Here is a 20588-nt window from a genome sequence, read left to right on the forward strand (position 1 = left end):
GTGTTCCATTATCTCACAGCCTAAACTGTGAAGGTTGTTAACAGGATAGCTCTGGAAGAAGAATGGAATGATAATGTAATAGTACACAATCTGGGATGTTGAGGAATTCAGGAAATTTAAAACAGAAAACGTGCTTCTAGGTACCCTCAGGCACCCTGAGCAGCATTTGACAATGTATCACCTCCATCTGCCAAATTTTGCATCTCAACATGTCTGCTACTGATTTATGGCCACTAAGCAGTATTCTTATTATTCCTTCCCCCCACCTCTATAATTATTTAAATCCCAAATTTTGCAAACACACTGCTCCACCAAGAGTGTGCCATGAAGATTGCCAGCTTTAGAATTATCAGATTAAGCTTTTCCCATCACTTAGCTTCATGCCAGAAACAGCTGGATCTTCTTAATTTCATTGCTCTGGGCTTCTGTGAGAGGCACAGGAGCAAGAAATGTAAAAATACCCACATATTTTAGATACAGCTGCTTCCACTAGGAGTTGCACCACAAGGCACTAAAGCAGCTGGGAAGTAATACCACAGGTGTCTGTTGCACAAGGCAGTGTCTATCTTCCTCTTAGAATGCTTTCTAAAATGCCTTAATTCACTTTACTTACTAGAATTAAAATTACTCTTCTATATCTGCATTGCCAAATGTAATATATTCATTCTAAGTAATTTCATTTTGGGATTACAAAGTTGAAGAGCAGTAAGCTAATGTTGATATCGCAGATGTTTAAATTCCTTCCTTATAAGAGCAAAAATGTAAAAATTCACCTTTGAAAGTTTAACTGTTGAAATGTTATGTTTTACAATTGTTCGTAACTCAGTTTTAGCCTGACCCTGGTTTGAATCTTCTTTTTACATGGCAACCCTGACAAATAATAAACAGCACAGCCAAGATCTTAGTTGGTAAAAAACATTTATTACTATTTTAACCAAATTTCACAAAACAACATTCATAAATAGATCTAAATAACTTGACAATAAAGTTTGACAATATGATCATGCTACAAAATTATACTGTGTGTGTGTGTATATATATATATATATATATATATATATATATATATATATATATATATATATATATATATATATGTAATCAACACAATAAGTTTTTGAAAATTGTTCTCCATATTGGAGTTTTAGGAGCAGTGTCTTCTAGTTCAGAATGGTTTATCGATGAGAGCTGCCTGTTTTAAATGTCCTTTGACATCTCAGTATAAATTATTACATACAGTAGCTACTTACTGCCAGACAACAGGCTAGAAAGCAAGTGAACCCTCTCCCATTTGCTGTCACTTCCATGAAATAATGTAACCCACTCTCACCAGCTGGGTCAGTGAGATCCATCATGGCTTGAATTGTTTGACATGGGTGTTTTTCATCCATTATCAAAAACTGTGTCATGTAATCACAAGGGATGTGGCAAGACAGAGTAGTTCAAGCTTTGACAGAGCAATGAAAAAAGACCTTTCAATTACATGCTCCCCTAGCTACTACCCTCATTTTCTTTACTTTTCACCATCATCCAGTGCATAATTTTAAAGTGCAAAGTCTTCTTTAAAAACATCCCCTTTTTGGTGACAGGAGTTCTGATTTGTTCTACGAGAGTAAACTTAGTCCATTCAACAGGGCAAGTGCTAGTTCTTTTTGGACTAGTTCCAGCAGAAGAATCTTTTCACTGATAACCAGTATAGATACTTACTTAACATTAATACACAGTCATTCTGCTGTTCAGTTAATGTGTAGTCAAAAAGGATTGATAGCTACTTTCCCCATTCTGCCTGTTCGGTACCAATCTCATCATCCTATGCAGAAATGTCGCTTTAATGCTGCTATGACCTCTGAAAGACTGCAAACCTCATTCTTGACATTCAGATTTCATTGTATGAAAGAAGAGACAGATTCCAGAAGAGACCCTGTAACATAACATGTTGGCCACATTATTTATATAAACAGGTGTTGTGGGTATTCAAATGTGGAAAACAAGCCCCCATGCGTTCTCTGTATGTTTTCATGCATGCATCTTCCATTCAAATATTACATAAAAGGGCACAACTGACATACTGCAGAAACAAAGGGATTCTTCAGTATGTGCAACATACTGTGCAACAAAGGGATTCTTCAGTATGTGCAACAGCCCTAAGGAAGGAAAGGAATACATGCATTCAGTATCTGAAAATATACTACACAATGTGGGTGAATGCGTTCTCTCTACCAATTGTATGCACAGTCCTTTGTTTTCCTTAGAATACTGAACAAAAACTTGACATATTGTCGAAGGCTTTCACGGCCGGAGAACGATGGTTGTTGTGGGTTTTCCGGGCTGTATTGCCGTGGTCTTGGCATTGTAGTTCCTGACGTTTCGCCAGCAGCTGTGGCTGGCATCTTCAGAGGTGTAGCACCAAAAGACAGAGATCTCTCAGTGTCACAGTGTGGAAAAGATGTAGGTCATTTGTATCTACTCAGGAGGGGTGGGGTTGAGCTGAGTCATCCTGTAAGAGTTTCCCAGGGTGTGGAATGCTAATGGCGGGAGGCTTCACTGTATCCTGAGGAGGTTCTTTTGCATATGGATTGGTACTTGATGTGCTAATCTTCTCTGCAGGGCTATTGTTGGGGATAGAATGTTTTGTTAGCCTGGTGTTTTTCAGAACTGGAAACCATGCTCTGTTCATTCTTAAGGTTTCTTCTTTCCTGTTGAAATTTTGCTTATGCTTGTGAATTTCAATGGCTTCCCTGTGCAGTCTGACAAAGTAGTTGGAAGTGTTGTCCAGTATTTTGGTATCCTGGAATAAGATACTGTGCCCTGTTTGCGTTAGGCTATGTTCAGCCACTGCTGATTTTTCAGGTTGTCCAAGTCTGCAGAGTCTTTCATGTTCTTTTATTCTTGTCTGGATGCTACGCTTTGTGGTCCCGATGTAAACTTGTCCACAGCTGCAGGGTATACGGTATACTCCTGCAGAGGTGAGGGGGTCTCTACTGTCTTTTGCTGATCGTAGCATCTGTTGTATTTTTCGGGTGGGTCTGAACACTGCTTGAAGGTTATGCTTTTTCATAAGCTTTCCCATCTGATCAGTAATTCCTTTGATATATGGCAAAAACACTTTTCCTGTAGGAGACTGTTTTTCCTTGGTTGTTTGACTCATCCTGGGTTTGATTGCTCTTCGGAACGTCAGGAACTACAATGCCAAGACCACGGCAATACAGCCCGGAAAACCCACAACAACCAAAAACTTGACATTTCAATTAAGGTACAGGCAAACAAACGGCTTAATAGCTTTTAAAGGTGGTTGAAGAAAAATATTCACCACTGATATATTTTGTCATCAAGAGGAAAGATAGCTATCTGCATTATTTACTAGGAGCCTTGAATAATGGTGCATTCATTTTTCTCATGCAATCTACTAAAGACATTTGTTTTCGCTAGGAAGCATTACAGTCTACATCATATCCCATCACTCTTTCCTGTACCATTTCCTTCTGGTTTTCTCCTCCTACAATAAGCCTGTACCTCTTTAAAAACCTTTCATAGTTTGTAAAAAAGTCTTCTCTTCCTTCATTGTCACAGCTGTTTTTTTCTTTTATTGCATAGTTCAACTTCACACAATTTGCCCACTTACCACCATATTGCTAACTTCTGGCAATTTTATTTAGCAGCAGCTAAACCAAGCACTATTCTGCCTGAATGTTTCCTCTCCCCTCCTACTGCATATCATTTGTGGGGATGTGAATTTGCCCCAGAATGAAAACATGTCATGTATGGACAAATATTAAGACTGCTATTGAGGGACAAAACTGAAGTGAAATAAAATGGTACAAGAATTCTGTCTGGTCTGGATATCCAAGCGTTCTTGTTACACAACCACAATTTTTCTTTAGCTATACCCAAAATAAATTCAGAGCCCACAAATTTCTTAATATAACCCATAATCCTGAGTGACAAAGCTGGCCAATGGGAATTCCAAAAAATATTTTCTTCCCACTGTTTCAATTGAAATCATATTGCAAGGAAAAGACATGGCATGTTTTTTTCAAAGGTCAAATAAGTTAGATGTTTATTTTTCTTCTCTTCAACCTCCTTAAGTTTTCCTCCATGGCAGCTTTACATTAAAATAGCAGGCAATAGAACTAAAACAATAGGCCAACTGTAGGTAGCTGGGCATTACAGGCATTTTTCTCTCTCAACAACTGATGCTGAGCAATAATAAGGTGCTAGACTGAGAAGTAATTCTGCAATTTACAGCTAATCTCCCACAAGAAACACCAGCTGTCCATAGAAACTGGAGAATGGATTACTTTTTAAAAGTCATCATCAAGACTTAAAGAAACACATTTTGCTAACAGCAGCAATTTCATTTGTCATTCAGTTGCGCTGCTCTTACTCAAAAGATCTCATCTCCTCCATAAGAGTTTCTTTACAATTCTGTTCTTGCTTGCTTATTTTGATTTTCAGAATTACAGGAAGAAAAAGGAAACACTGGCCACTAAATAAACCTAGCTTTAGGAGAGCAGTACATCCCACTACTATTTTCTTGAAAGCATATGATTTAGAAATAGGAAAACATTCTCCTAAAAAGTGTCAATTAACAAAGACTTGAAACTCGCATCATCAGAACACTGATGAATAGTATATATAAGCAATAACTAAACTATAATGCTCCCCAAACTAGCAAGCTTGCAGAAATACAAAAATGTACAGCTGAAAGGAATGTTATTAAAAGCTGTGTTTTAAGAAGGTTAAAATTTGGCTACAAAAATAACCCTACTTCCTGCCCCAATAGAGGCGTAGTAGCCACAGTGCAAGCAGTAAACAGTATCTCAGCCTTGCAAACAAGCCCACAAAACTTACTATTCTACAGTTTTTCATTAGCTTCCTCACCCACGCACACCTGCATTAGCCTTTTGGGGCACACTGGTGACCTGAAGAGAGAGGGGGAGTGACTGTTCCAATATTCCTGCCTGATCACCTGGAGGCAACTTTTATTTGTTGTAGGTAATCTCATGGTGGGCTATTTATAAGCTCGCAGGCAATGCTTTTGAGTTGTAACTTATCAATAGGATTGCTATTGATAAATTACAACTCAAAAGCATTGCCTGCAAGCTTACAAATAGCCCACTATGAGATTACCTAGCATTGCCTGCCACATCTTAATATAAAGATAGTTCCCATCGTTTTAACAGTCATTGTGAAGTGACAAGGCCTCACTCCTCCTGTGCTTGCTTGACCACCACTTTTGTGTCCTGAAAAGGTTAACTGGAGTCCTGCTTGTCATGGGAAAATTAACTAATGCATCTTTGGGAAGGGAATACCATTCCCACAGAGTGTTTCACTGACTTTAAAGCAACAAGCACCAGCCCTAGGTCTGATGTCAATCTTATGCATTTGTCCATAGGAGACTAACTAGTTTGTCAGCAAGTGGGTTACTGCCTATGCTAAGAAACAAAGGAATGTTAGTAAAAAGGTCACCCTTGGGAAAAGAATGCCAAGTGTCAAGTTTGATTTGAAACTTACTTTTTAAGAAAACTTTTGTATACCAAAATTTATAGAAATAATTAAAATGAAAGATAAATATACTTTGGAAGTAAAATGCTTATGTTTCAGGACTGGGTGGGTAGAATCAAGCTAGTGGCACATGCACATGACTAGTATAAGGATAATAAATTAATCCTAAAAGCTAATTTTGAATTTCAAAAGTAATTAAAGGGAATTAATTAACATTACTATAGCAAAAGAGTTGTTCTAGAATAACACTACAATTGAATTCTAGATGAACCTATTACAGATCACTTTTTCTTCCAAAGAGCCTAAAACTGGAAAACAATTCTCCATTTAAGCAGACGATAAACTTGCAGAAATCCATCCAAGTAATCAGAGAAAAAAACGATTAGCAAATGTTTAATACATGTATAGGGAGGGGATATAGTACCATATGTATAGTCAGTTGCTATACAAATGTTGTATTTTAAAGTGTGCTGCTATTCAAAGACTGAAGTACAAATATTAATGGGGAGGGGATCAGAGTGTGTGAGATACAAGTGTGCACATTAAATCACTTTGCTTTTATGCTTATATATCACATATTAAGAAAGACATTGTCTGTTACAGGAAGAAACGGAACAGGAGAAAACTAACAGCACTGCCAGCCGTAACGTTAAAAGTAGGGGTGTGCAGCCCGAAAAGATTCGGGAGAACATTTCGGAAATACCATAATTCCGAAGCAGCAAGCCGCTTCGGAATTATGGTATTTTACTCGCTTCGGTATGCTCCGTAAATATTCGCATACTTAAGTGAGGGGGGGCAACCCCTCCACCCCTACCTCCCACCCCCCCTGGGGCAACCCCTGCAACTCCCCTGGGGCAACCGCTCCACCCCCCCACCCACTTACCTGGCCGGAGGGAGAGGAGGGTCATCAGCTGGGCGGCAGGTTGCCGCCACCGTGGGGGCGCTGGCAGTGGCGGCAGCGGCAGCACGAGGCTGCGATGGCCTCAAGCCAGCTGGCTCCTCTGCTGCCACACCACCTCCTGAGCCTGCAGTGGGAAAGGCCAGAGACTCGCCTTCCAGCCCTTCCTGCCCCTAAAATGGCCGTGGTGCCACAGTGGCCAGTTGAGAGGCAGGAAGGGCCAGAGGAGGCAGAGAAAGCCTTTCCTGCCCCTCAAATGGCCACCATGGAGCCACGGCCATTTGAGGGGCAGAAAGGGCTTATTCTGCCTCCTCTGCTGCGCCGCAGCCCCGCGGGTGGTGGGGAGGGCCAGAGCCACTGCTGCCGCCGACAAGGTAAGTCAGGGTGGGGCTGGGGTGGGGGGCTGGGGTGATGTTTAAAGGGCCCCACCGCTGCTTGCAAGCAGCGGTGGGGCCCTTTAAACTCAGCCCCGAAGTTTTCCGAAGCATTACAAATGCTTCAGAAAGCTTTGATTTGGGATTTCAGAAAACCCAAATCTTCATGGATTAGGTCCGATTCAGACATTTTTTCCTAACTGGACTCCCGAACTGCACATCCCTAGTTAAAAGTTGTATATGGAAAACAGCATTACCCCATTACTCTTTCAGAACAGGTTTCAAAAAAATCCATAATCCAAATAAGACATCTATTGGGATATATTTACTCAAAAAATATATTGCATGTGACCAGAGAGCTCCTCAAGTTTTAGGTGGATAGCTGTGTTAGTCTGCAGTAGAATAGCAGGATTTGAGTTCAGTGGCCCCTTCGAGACCAACAAGAGACTCAATCCTCAAGTTTTGTTAATTCTAACTACTTTCCTCTCTTTATGAACTTCAGTTTTTTCAGTTGTGATTTATCCAAAACTGAACTCTGAAACCAAAACTGATTTCCAGCTAAGCTGCAAGCTTAGACCTCTTTAGACAACTGCTTCCCCTCCTTAGATTACAATCAGATTCCAGAGTGAAAAAAGACTTGGCCATTCAGGAACATTCACAGCAACAGCATAAACTGTTGTTCAGCTGTAAAGTCTCTTGTTCCTTAAAACACAGTATGTAAAAGAAAACACAAACCAGTGCATCAAATCAAACCAATGCTTAGGAAAGAAGCAACTCATCTAAAATAAATACATTGCTTTCACCTAATACTGTACATAAAAAAATAAATGACTCCCAGAATGTTATAATTCAAGCATCTCAACATGGGGAGTTTGGGGTTTTCTACTAGCAACATGTTTTTTATTTGTGTCGTAAAATCCCTTTTGTAGCAGGCAAAACTGACACCAACACCTATATGGCTATAGTTTAACAGGTGGAAGGGAAAAGATGAGACTGTGTGAAACATTTACAGCATGATGGTTTTCAGATCCTTTCTTTAGAAACGAGACATCAGATTCAGCACAGACACAAACACACAAATTTAATACAAAATGTTGCTCCTACCCCCGCCCCCAACTTTTCAAATAATTAAAAAAGTCTGATGAACAAATGCTATAGAAAATATGTTCATAATTAGGAAGACTGAAACATAAGTTTTTAGAAAATAAAATAAATCCATTCTTGCAAGAATTGCTTATTAACAAAAAGATAAATCTCCTAAGGAAAAAAAAAGTGAAGGACAGCAGATTCATTTGTAGCCCCAGTTTTGAAAATAACTCTTTGGATGAAAAAGAACAACATGGGGATAAGCCAGTTAAAAATGATGCCCTAGATCTTCTTCAAAGACAAATTTATACAAAAGTTTCACATACTGGAGAATGCTGGAGATACATCAATAATTTAACAGAGACGAAAGAAGAGTTGTGCTAGTTTTCTCCTTCTTCACCTTCCTCCTGTTTAATAACTGGGATACCTATCAAAATTAGAGAGGCATAATTTTTTTAAAAAACTTCCGAAAAAAATTAGTATATGTAGCAAAACTAACCAACCTCTAGCTAAGTTCTGACTTAATTTAGGAAAGTAGACTATGTAATGCACAAGCTGAATATCTCCTGATATTTTGGCAGTACAGTTTAGAACTAAGGGGCAAGAATACAGGAAAAAGTTAGAAGTAGATTTAATCAGAGTTAATAGAGGACACAAATTAAGATTCCAGCACATTTAACTAGATGCTGCCTTTCCTGATGCCTATAAATTGCTCCAGCAACTTGTAAAAGCCTTTTTCTGTATCTTCCCCGTACTTCAACTGCAAAGCTTAATAATCTGTGAGACAGCAGTCCTCCGAGAATTAGAGCACAGTGTTACCTGACCTTAGTATCTGCATTAATAGGTCAGATCCCATCTAAAAGATCCACGAGCACAAGATGTGGGGCAATTCCACAATATACTAATCACAATTCACTCACAGCCAAAACACATGAGACACCTGATGTGCGGAGGACACTCATCAGTTTCCCACAAGGATCCATGGGAAGTGTAGTAAGAAAGAACCTCTGCCAGGGAGAAGAGGGAGAGCTCCCTCTTGCCACTGCCAGCTCCCCTTGCTCCCCTAAAAGCACTCAGCAGCCTCCTCACCTGCGAGGAGCAGCTGAGCCCCTTCGGTGAGGCCTCAGTGGCTCAAGGCAGAGAAAGGGAAGCGGGGTGGCTGCAGCTCAGCTGGGCTCCAACGCAGCACGCGCTGATTCCAACTGCGCCCCAGAGGCAGGAGTGCTTCAGCCAGGCACGCTAGGCACAAGCCTCATGCTGGCTCCCTGAGCTTGCGCCATCCATTCTCCTGCCACCAGCAGCCCCAGAAGAGCAAGGACAGGACGCAGACACTCAGCTCTTCCCCCAATCAGTGCCTGTGAATCTTTCTCCAGCTCCTGCTTGGCTCCTAGTACCTCAGTGTAAGGGCACACCCCAGCTGCTGCCACCTTGTCTCTCTTGTGGCCACTCCCCTCAGCTCCCTCTGGCTGCTGAGTGCATTTACAGGAACAAGGGGAGCAATTGGGAGCAGTGCGCACCCCCTCCGAGCCCAGCTGAACTGCAGCCCCAGACACTTCTCTTTCTCTGCCTCCAGCTGCTGAGGCAACACCAGAGGGGCTCGGCTGCTCCTCGCAGCCGAGGAGGCTGCTGAGTGCTTTTAGGAGAGCAAGGGGAGCTGGCAGTGGCAAGAGGGAGCTCTCCCTCTTCTCCCTGGCAAAGGTTCTTTCTCACTACCCATGGATCCTTGTGGAAAACGGACAAGTGTCCTCCACGTGCAAGGTGTCTCGTGTGTTTTGGCTCTCAGTCTTTGAGTCTAGACTAAGAAGAATTCTCATTGAGATCCAAAGTAACTAGGTATGGAAACGAGGAGTTATAACTACTCTGCCCATCTCATCTGCTGAATGCCAGCGAGCTCTCACCATCAAGTTTCTTCAGTCTGGGCACTCGCTTGGTTGCTTCCTCAACCCAAGCACTCTGTGAGTCAGCGGAGTATTTCTCTTCCAAGGGATTGCCTACAAAAACCAGATCCTCCAGTAATGGTAAGTCTGCCAGTCTCACAAATTCTGCTGCAACCATAAAAAGATCCAGTCAAAACTGGAGTAGTATGTTATGAAGCAAGGGGGGGTGCACTAAGACCCCTCTTCAAGACCACCATGGCCAGCCAGCAAATGCCAGCACATGCACTGTACAGTATTTTACTACCATAAGTGGGACAATATACACTGGTGACTACTTTGCTATACTACCACATTCAACACAGTTAATATTTTCTAAAGATTTGAGAAATCTTGCTTGAGCAGATATCTAAACCAATATTATATACTGAAGGCTTCTTTCTAAGATAGGGGGGCCAATCTTGAAACCCATCTCTGAACAGTTTAGGATACTGACTAATCCCTATGTCTGAGTAACTTCAAGATACACCAGCACATGATAAAGATGCCCTGGCGAATCTGCACATACATCATTAAACAGGGTTAACATACCTGTAACTTATGTTCATCGAGTTCTTCTGTGCTGACACACATGGGACTGCGCAGGCACAGGCCAGCCGCCGGAGAATTTTCTATAGCTTCTATGGCTCCGAAGGGGGCCGTTTGTCGCGCGCCTCAGCGACCGTTTTCCCGCCCAAACGGTCACATGCTCCTCCAGCGACCAACGGCCCCTTCCCTCAGTTCTCCTTTGCCGCCGCTTGACCAATACACTTAGCCATAACACCTTAAAAACACCAATTCCCGTTACAGCCATCACAGTGTCGTGCATTGGAATTCACAGTGGGGTAGGAGGGAGGGTTGTGTGTCAGCACAGAAGAACTCGATGAACATAAGTTACAGGTATGTTAACCCTGTTTTCATCTTCGTTCTTCTGTGCCTCCACACATGGGAGTGTACCAAGCTTCACACAATAAGGAAGGTGGGGTGAAATCCAACACAATTTTATTAAAGAACAAGAACAACAACACCATAGATATACATACATACATCTATACAAACTGTGTAGTGATAAATAAGTATCCAATATTTACATATATATATATATATATAGACACATAAATATACATATATACACTCTTTCACTCAAGGGTACCTAGCAGGTACGCCAAGAAACCCTCTCCAAGACTCCCTTAGGAAAAAAGGGAGTGTAGAACAGCTTTGGCCACCGAAACATCCTGCTCGGCATTGACATCTATGGCATAATGCCTGACAAAGGTGTCTGCAGAGGACCATGTGGCCGCTTTGCAAATGTTAGCCAGGGGCACACCCCTGAGTAGCGCCGAGGAGGATGCTTGGGACCGCGTGGAGTGGGCCCTGACATGAAGCGGGCAAGCTACCCCTGCCAGGGAATAGGCCTTGCTAATGGCCGTTGCAATCCACCTAGACAGGGTCTGTGAAGAAGCCCTGTTACCCTTGTCCTTGGCCCCAAAGCACACAAACAGGTGAGGGCCCGACCGGAATCCTTTCGTCCTATCCAGGTAATAGGCTATGGCCCTCTTCAAGTCTAGGGAATGGAGGGCCTTCTCCCCTTTCGAGGAAGGGTGAGGAAAAAACGCAGGTAATGCAATATCCTGCGAGAGATGGAAGGCGGACACCACCTTAGGTAGGAAACCTAGGCAGGGACGCAGGACCACCTTGTTCGGATGAAACACAAGGAAGGGAGGGGGTCAGACCGCAACGCAGACAGCTCACTGACCCTTCTGGCCGAAGTTACGGCCACCAGGAATGCCACCTTGTACGATAACATGTCCAAGGGGCAGGTTGCTAGAGGTTCGAACGGAGGCAACATAAGCTGTGAGAGCACCAGGGAAAGCGACCACTGGGGTACCGGTGCTGACACAGGTGGGTATAGGTTGAACATGCCCTTAAGGAATTGACGGGATTGAGGGTGAGAAAAAACTGTACCACCATCAACTCTGGTGTGAGCAGCAGAGATAGCCGCAAGGTGGACCTTGAGAGAGGAAACCTTCAAGCCCAGGTCACGCAGGTGGCACAAGTAATCGAATACAACCTCTAAGGGACTGCTGGCAGGCACCACCCCTTTAGCAAGTGCCCAAATTTCGAACCTGTGCCACTTGGCCGCATAAGAGCGCCTAGTGGATGGTCTGCGAGCATTCAAGAGGACCCTCTGTACCTCATCCGAAAAACCTACAGGGGAGGAAGGATCCGCCAAGCCGTCAGGTGCAGCTTCCCGGGGTCGTGATGGACTAAGTCCCCGTTCAGAAGGAGGTCCTGACGAGGGGGCAGACTGACATATGTCCGTTGGGACATCCGTAGGAGCTTCGGGAACCAAAACTGCCGGGGCTAAAACGGGGCCACCAGGATGCAGTCTGTGCCGTCCGCCTCCAGTTTGCATAGGACCCTTAGAATCAAAGGGAACGGGGGAAACATATAGTGCAATCCCTGAGTCCACATACACTGGAAGGCATCCCCAATAGAGAGGGGGTCGCTCCCCGCCCTCGAACAGAATGTCTGGGCCTTGGTATTCGCCGCAGTTGCGAACACATCTATATCCGGATGACCCCACATCCGAAAGATCGGCCCAATGTACTCTACGTTCAGTTCCCACTCGTGGTCCAGCAGAAGGACCCTGCTCAGGGTATCCGCTCGGGCATTGTCTGACCCTGCCACGTGTATAGCACGAATTGTCACGCCATTCCTGATTGCCCACTGCCAAGTGAGCGTGGCTTCCCGGCACAGGGCCATGGACACTGTGCCCCCCTGCTGATTTACGTAGTACATGGCAGTCGTGTTGTCCGTCTGCACCAACACCTGGCGATTTTTCAGCAGTGCTGTAAGGGACACAAGTGCGAAACAAATGGCTCTTAGTTCAAGCACATTAATATGGAGCGTCTTTTCCCTCTCAGACCAGACATCTTGCACACACACCTCACCACAATAAGCCCCCCATCCCAATAGAGAGGCATCCGTGGTAACCGTGACGTCAGGACGCTGATAGCCAAAAGGGGTCCCTTTAAATAAATGGTCATCAGACAGCCACCAGTCCAAGGAGGATAGGATGACCCTCGGGACAGAGAGTTTGAGGGATGGAGGGTGCTGCTGAGCATCGTACCTCCGCACGAACCAGTTCTGGAGAGGGCGCATACGCAGCCTAGCGAAGGGCACCACAGAGGTGGCCGCTGCCATATGCCCTAATAAGCACTGGATAGTGCGCACGGACTGGAAACGGTTCCTTTTAAACATGGACACAAGACCCCTTAGGGACCTAGCTCTCTCCAAGGGGAGCAGAGCCTTACCCTCCACAGAGTCCAACAGCGCACCAATGTAGGAAACCTTGCAGCTGGGCACCAGTTTGGATTTTTCAAAGTTCACCAGGAGCCCCAGGCGTTGACAAGTGCTAAGTACTAAGCCAATGTCCTGCACCAGCCTAGACTCTGAGTCAGCCACGATGAGCCAGTCATCGAGGTATGGAAAAATGGTACAGCCCTCTTCCCGAAGGAAGGAGACCACAGGGGCCACACATTTCGTGAACACTTGTGGGGCAGTGGATAGGCCAAAGGGAAGCACCTTATACCGGAAAACCCTTTGCCGGTAAACGAAGCTCAGGTATTTCCTGTGCTCCTCCCGTATTCCCACGTGAAAATATGCATCCTTCAAGTCAAGGACCGCAAACCAATCCCCCTGTTTCAGCAAGGCGATCACAGCCGCCAATGTAACCATCTTGAATTTGGTCACCTTGAGGAAGGCATTAAGGCCCCTCAGATCTAAAATGGGACGTAAGCCCCCATCCTTCTTGGGGACCAGGAAGAACCTAGAGAAGAACCCCCTTACAGAGTCCTCATAGGCCAATTCTTCCACAGCACCCTTGTCCAAGAGCGACACGATCTCCGCATCCAGCTCGGCCATAGTATTATTGACAGCTGTCAGGGGTGAACTGCATCTAGGCAGCTCAACGAACTCCAGCCCGTATCCCTTCTCAACAACTGTTAAGACCCATGAGTCAGATGTTATTGACTCCCACTCAGCGAGGAGTGGACTCAGTCTGTCCGAAAAATTTGGGGATACGGCTGGCGCGACCCGTCAGTACTGCCTCCCGGCGCCCTGCTGATCTCTCTGCTGGGCCGGCGGCTGTGATGGGCGAGGCTTGAAGGGTCTACGCCTCCTCTGTTGCTGTGCAGGAGGGTAGGTCTGCTGCGGGTAGGCAGGATACTGGTAGCCTGGCCGCTGCTGCTGGTATCTGCCCTGGAAGTGGTAAGGGCTGGACCGGAGAGTGTACCGTGGCCTGGAGGTGGGCTTGTCCGCAGGAGCCAGCCCCAAGGACCTCGCCGTCTGCCTGTCCTCCTTCTTCTTTTTCAGGGTCTCGTCGGTGGATTTGGAGAACAGCGAGTCCCCCTCAAAGGGCACGCTCTCCACCCTGGAACGCACCTCCTGAGACAGGGCGGTCGACCGCAACCAGGAGTGGCGCCTGAGGACCACCGCCGAAGCCATTCCCCATGCAGCAGTGTCGGCAGCGTGACTCCCCGCATTCATCTGCTGCTTAGACAGCCTCACAGCCTCAGTCTGCAGCAGGGATACCACCGCCTTCTGTTCAGGTGGGAGGTCTCTAACATAGGACGCCAACTTCTCCCAGAGATAGAGTTGATAACCAGCCATGATGGTCTGGTAGTTGGCGATCCGAAGGCCCAGCGAAGCAACCGTGTATTGCCGTCTGCCAAGCGCATCAAGCTTCCTGCTCTCCTTGTCGGCCGGCACAGAAGTGTGGCCTGAGCACCGGGGGTTGAATTCCTCCGTGACCAGAGAGGATGGTGGAGGGTGTTTCACCAACGCTTGCCAGGTGCCCTGCTTAATTTTATAGAGCTGTTCGGTCCGCTTGGATGTCGGAGGCTGATCACAGGGCACCTTCCACACCCTTTCCACGATTTCCTCAATACCCTCAAGCATGGGGAAGCCGATGGACGCCGGATTGTCTCCGTAGATCCTTTTCAGGAGCTTGTCCTTGGTCTGGGGGGCTGCTGAGGAGATGTCCATCTCCAGCGCCTGAGCCATCCGTGCCATCTGGTCCGAGTAAATCCTCAGGTCCTCGTATGGTGAGCCGGTGCTCGGCACCACGTCGTCGACCGGTGAAGGCTCGGACCAGGACTCGGAACGGTAGTCCCCCAGGCTCTCCACGTCTTCCTCCTCGGAACCGAGCCGTGACTCCTCACCCTGGATTGGTGGGGGGAACCACGCTTGCCTCGACGTCGAAGGCCTCGGTTCCGATCCGGAGAACCCGGCGGGTGCCCCTTCCCACTGGCAGTGGTACGGCGGGGGGAGGTAGGAAGCCTGGCGATGTCGGGACGCAAAGGAACGGTCGGAGCCGACACTCTCCCCGGACCAACGCCGCTCACGGCCGGTAACAGAGGGGGAATGATGGACAGGAGATGGTCGACTCCGACTCGGTGGCGGGCTCGGTTCCGGCCCCGGGGAACGACGGGCAGGTGATGGACGACTCAGACGCGGCCGCGGGCTCGGCTCCGGCCCCGAGGAAAACTCGCCCGGCACCACCTCGAATGCCATCGGTTCTGGCACCGGTTTCGAGACCCCCTCCGGTTCCGGGGAACCCAGATGAGGGGAAGGCGTGTGAGGAAGCACAATGACATCCTCCTGCGGGGCGGGACGCGGCGACCGGTGGTGATGCTTGGCCTTCTTCTTCTTCTTGGCCGGTGGCTCCGAAGAAGACCTCGGAACCGATGCGTTCCTCGACTTCGAAGGGGACCTCGGCTTCGACCGCTTCGCTCTGATCGGAATCGAGCTGGTCGTCGGTTCCGAACGTGGACTCGGCACCACGATCCTTGGTTCCGAAGCTGGTCTCGGATCCGATCGGGTGGAGGACGCGCTTCGGGGCGGTCGTGCCGAACCCTGAGCCGGTGAGGCCGCTTTCGACGCCGAGGCACTCGGGGGACGCGATTTCGACCCTGACCTCGCGGAGGCCACTGAGCCAGCTCTTGATGGCCTTCCGGCAGAGGGGCTAGGGCCGGCCTTGGGGGAAGGTAACGGAGTGCCTCCGGACATGACCTTCTGCCACAGGGAGGAGTTCAGTCGGGCCTTGCGCTCCTGCCGGGCCTTGTTGGTGAAGCCCTGGCAAATTTTACAGGCCGAAACATTGTGGGTCTCCCCCAAACAAAACAGGCACAGTTCATGGCCATCGGTCTTGGCCATTTTCGTGTGGCACTGGAGGCAATGCTTGAAGAGAGCCTTTGAGGCCATCTTCGGGGGCACGCTAGAGAGAGAGGTCAAACAGTCCGGGTTGTAATTACCGAGTCCAATCCAAAGTCCAAATCAGTATCCGAAGAATAGTCGAGGTCCAAAGTCCGAAGTCAAAAGCCAAAGATCAATCCAGAAGTCAAAAGACACACAAAGCACAGAGCAACGAAGCTCACGTTCTCTCCAAGCGGCAGCAAGAAGAGAACTGAGGGAAGGGGCCGTTGGTCGCTGGAGGAGCATGTGACCGTTTGGGCGGGAAAACGGTCGCTGAGGCGCGCGACAAACGGCCCCCTTCGGAGCCATAGAAGCTATAGAAAATTCTCCGGCGGCTGGCCTGCGCCTGCGCAGTCCCATGTGTGGAGGCACAGAAGAACGAAGATGAATAAAGCTATTCCAGCACCATGCCAGCATGGTATACAAAAAGAAGGTACTGGAGAGGAGTAGATCTGGTTACACACACCCAGTTGTTGTCACATTTCTAGCCCTGGTGCAACAGTACAGTGGCAACACCCCTAGCAAACCTTTTTGAAGTCTCAGAGATCCTATAGGGAGTGGATATGCAACTTCCCCTCACCCTCCAGCAACACCATGAAGGCATAGCACACTTTTGGATGTCCACTAAGCTTGCAGCCAGTGAGGACACCCGCAGCACAGATGATAGGGCATGGGGCTATATCTGTCTAGCTTCATGTTGCATAAGACTTAGAACACTCACCAAGAGCGTTTGTTTGTTTGTTTGTTTGTTTGTTTGTTTGTTTGTTTGTTTGTTTGTTTGTTTGTTTGATTAGATTAGATTTTTAGTCCGCCCTACCCGTCAGGCTGGCTTAGGGCGGAGTACAACATTTCAATTTACATAAATAACAGTTAAAAACAGATAAAACAGTATTCAAATAACATTAAAACAACTTTATACAATACAGCTTCTCTTCAGATGGCGATGATAAAATACTGCTTTTCAAGCCCTGGCTCATATGTTTGTGTGGGTACTCTATAAAGGGCACTTGCACAGTCAAGTATGAGAACAAACATTGCTTGTAACATGCTCGCAACAATTCTGTGCTCAGAAATCATACAGTTATTATACCTCAGGACACAAACACACAACACGAACCTCCATCCCTTCAGTTAGGGGTGCAAGGACAATGCATCTTTTTCAGGTAAGCAAGAGAGGAGGATCTCCTTCCCCAAGTTGTGGCCACTGAAACTATTTCCCCTCCCATCAACTCTGCAGAGAGTGCCACAGAGACAAAGACTCTATGGTCTCTGTGCATGGTTGCACGGTTCTCTAATAGCTGCTAGCAGCTAATATGCCATGTGATCTAAATGAAAGGAGGGTGGAGTGGCACACAAGTGTCACTAAGATAAACAGGTCACTGGCAGTACTAAACCCTGTAAGTGAAGCAGGGGATTGAGGAGGCATCTGCCTACCTAAAGTGATTGGCTTCTGGGGCAGTCAGTGTGAACAAACCATTCCTATGTAATCAATTATGGTGATGCTAAAACTCAGATGGGCCTGGAATGCCCTACCACATGGTGTTCTGCATGTCGGTGCTAGTGGACTTATGGGGCATGGCTCCATCAGCCTATCACAGCGGTATCATGTAATGATGGGTGGGTTGCAGTAGGGTTGCTAGAAATTCCAGCGCAATTGCTATGCTCTGAGAACCTTGATGTGGGCGGCCTATTATGTTTTTATTTCCCCCTGTAGAGTGATTATAAGATGCTGACCAGCAGCACCAAAATCTTAAAATGGAATTGCATAGCTTTACCACTTCAGGAACACATTTCCTCACCTACATAAGCTAATACTAACTCACCAAAATATGAATTCATAACGTCACCATAAATCATCAAAATATTTCAGAACAATGACTCTGCCTTACCCCAATCTTTTACTAGATTATTGGACATATAGAGAATCTTCAACTTCTTCATCACATGAAGTCCTTTCAATTTTTCAATCAGGTTGTAAGATATCCATAACTCCTCTAACGTATCTCCAACTGCCTCCTAAAAGACAATAATACATCTCAAAAAAATGCCCTAAATGTTTATATTATTATGCATACTGTCTTCATGACCTCTTAAGACTACATCAACAAAACAAAAAACTACTCCTCCAAAGTCCATGCTACACTTTCTACCAGGCTACACACTAAGAAAAGCCTAAAAGAGAGAAGGATAACACATTTCTAAGAAAACCAAGACCCTAATACAGGACTCATTAACATGATTGATTCAAGACAGAGAAACAAAAAAGGAGATATACATAGTAGATGACTCTAATTTCTTAATCAACTCAAAGAACTCCACATTGTTGCATGAGAGACTATTATGTGCTGAGCTAATGAGTTTAGCCTTTTGTCTTTCTCTCAATGAGGACAACATAGTCCAGTGACCAGAGAGGTAAGAAACTAGGGAAGATGACCTATTGGATGCTTCAAGAGGTACTGCAGTTAGCATTTTCTTGTGCCTCTCCCCGCCTTCCAGTCAAAGATTAGTAATTCTGAGCATGACTCACGGGACCTTTGCCTTTAATCTGCAGCAAAGGAAAAAACCTCCTTTGTTCTGACTTAAAGGGGAATTGCAGGGTGGATGCATTGGAGCTTCCACGTGGAATCTCTGCCTGCAGCCAATACAGGGAAGGGGGTGCAATTCAGCTCCACGTTCAAAATGATGGAATTCAGCTCTGTACTCTCCCCCAGCTCTATATGACTTTTCTTTCTAGTTCTGAGCACTATGGCTCAGCTTTGAAGAAAAACGGGGGCAGGGGGTCGCAAGCAGCAAAGGGGCTTGGGTGTGATTGTTGGTGTCTTGGCACTTCTGTACTCATGCAATGGAGAGGTGGGGACAGCAACACAAGGCATAGAGGTAGTGCATGCTGATGTCATCTATGCCCACTCCACCCCACAGAGCAGGGGTTCTTTTTTGTATATCTGTGTGAAAGCAGTCCTAATTCCAAATAAATGTATGGACTGGTGTTCTACCTGCACAGTTGTTAGGATAATTTTCTGAAGGTGATGTCATTAGTGAGGAATATGTACAGCTATTCCAGTGTTTACGATGTTCCTGCACCGACCAGTATGTACCACCTTAAAGAGATTATAGAACTGGGCTACGTAATATATTACATACCAGACCGTTAAGATTCTTTATGTTATTTCTTCCCAAAGACAAAATCCGCAAGTTTTCTGCAACAGAAACAAAACTGGTATTTATTTACAGCACTGGTTATTTAAGCAATGTGGAAACAACACAAGTCCAAGACAGAAAAAGCCAGCGTGATTTATATTGCTCCAGCTGTGCAAAATGGAAAGGATACAGTGAAGACAAAAAATGGAATTAAATGGCCCCCAGCATGTAGATGCTGCATAAAATTGTCCCTCGTAATTGCTCCAGCTATGTGGCTAGTCAGTCACTCATAAGTTCTGGCCATCAAGTGAGCATCTCTACAGTTACAGAAGCAGGCAACATTTCAGATTAGTAAATTCCCATTTGGTTAGAACTGCTTTGTAGGATCTTTTCTAAGCAACCATACAAGCAGTAGTCATCTGTTTCTGCCCAAAATACTGTAATAAATGGGGGGACCTGAATACCTTGATAACAAATAGTTTAATAATAGCATCTTCTCAGTGTTGCCAGATGAAATTAGTGTTTCAGCCAGCATTTCATAGTCTGATACTAATGGATACTACTCATATGACACATTTTGGTTACAGATGTCAAAAGAAGTAGCATACAGACATAATATGAATCTGGAAGAAACACTGCTTTACATTACTGGCCAGCAAATCACAAGGTTTTCCCCTTTTCTTCTTAAGAAGGGGGGAAGAGGAGTAACAATGTAATTCTATAGAGAGTTACATCCAGTCTAGATCCACTGATTTCAATTGGCTTAGACTAGAGTAATTCCTCTGAAAATTGCACTGTAAACCATTGAGGAGATCAACTAGTTCAAATCAGAGATGAGAAGCAGCTAAATAAGGGAAGAACAGAACCACCTAATAATAATAACATTCGATTTATATACGGCCCTTCAGGACAACTTAATGCCCACTCAGAACGGTCTACAAAGTATGTCATTATTATCCCCACAACAAAACACCCTGTGAGGTAGGTGGGGCTGAGAGAGCTCCAGAGAGCTGTGACTGACCCAAGGTCACCCAGCTGGCTTCTAGTGGAGGAGTGGAGAATCAAACCTGGCTCTCCAGATTAGAGTCCCATACTCTTAAGCACTACACCAAACTGGCTCTCAGGAGCCAGTCTATCTACCTAGGAGCAAGTCTATCCAAAAATCATTTGCTGTTTACCAATCGTCTTCTCTCACACAACAGAATCACTGGTAGCTGACAGATCTTACAGTTTTACCATGAATATCTCTGATAATTACTTAGAATGAAAGACATCAGATAAATTTGCCTGTGAGCTAGAGTATTTGCAATCCAACTAATGGCGCAATCAGACATTCCCTAGTTATACCAAGATAATTCTAAACATGGTTGTTGTGGGTTTTCCGGGCTGTACTGCCATGGTCTTGGCATTGTAGTT

The 20588-nt window shown here is 45.7% G+C and overlaps 1 protein-coding gene across 4 annotated transcripts in view; it reads right to left on the reverse strand.

Annotated features, from left to right (window-relative positions):
• Positions 1 to 1102: 1102 nt before the first annotated feature.
• Positions 1103 to 20588, reverse strand: part of DNAL1 (dynein axonemal light chain 1) — a 45522-nt gene continuing 26036 nt past the window's right edge. For 2 of the 4 annotated variants that reach the window (XM_054972683.1, XM_054972684.1), the window contains exons 6-9: positions 19176 to 19231; positions 17924 to 18050; positions 9762 to 9908; positions 6879 to 8290 (exon numbers count right to left, since the gene is read on the reverse strand). In XM_054972683.1, coding sequence (XP_054828658.1) covers positions 8244 to 8290; positions 9762 to 9908; positions 17924 to 18050; positions 19176 to 19231 — 377 coding nt within the window. In that variant the 3' untranslated portion in view covers positions 6879 to 8243. Of the gene's footprint in view, positions 2145 to 6878; positions 8291 to 9761; positions 9909 to 17923; positions 18051 to 19175; positions 19232 to 20588 lie in introns of those variants that run through there. The other 2 variants (XR_008596581.1, XM_054972685.1) reach the window with 2 other exon arrangements.

Source organism: Eublepharis macularius, chromosome 2 (genome assembly GCF_028583425.1).
Source record: "Eublepharis macularius isolate TG4126 chromosome 2, MPM_Emac_v1.0, whole genome shotgun sequence".
NCBI classification, from domain to species: Eukaryota; Metazoa; Chordata; class Lepidosauria; order Squamata; family Eublepharidae; genus Eublepharis; species Eublepharis macularius.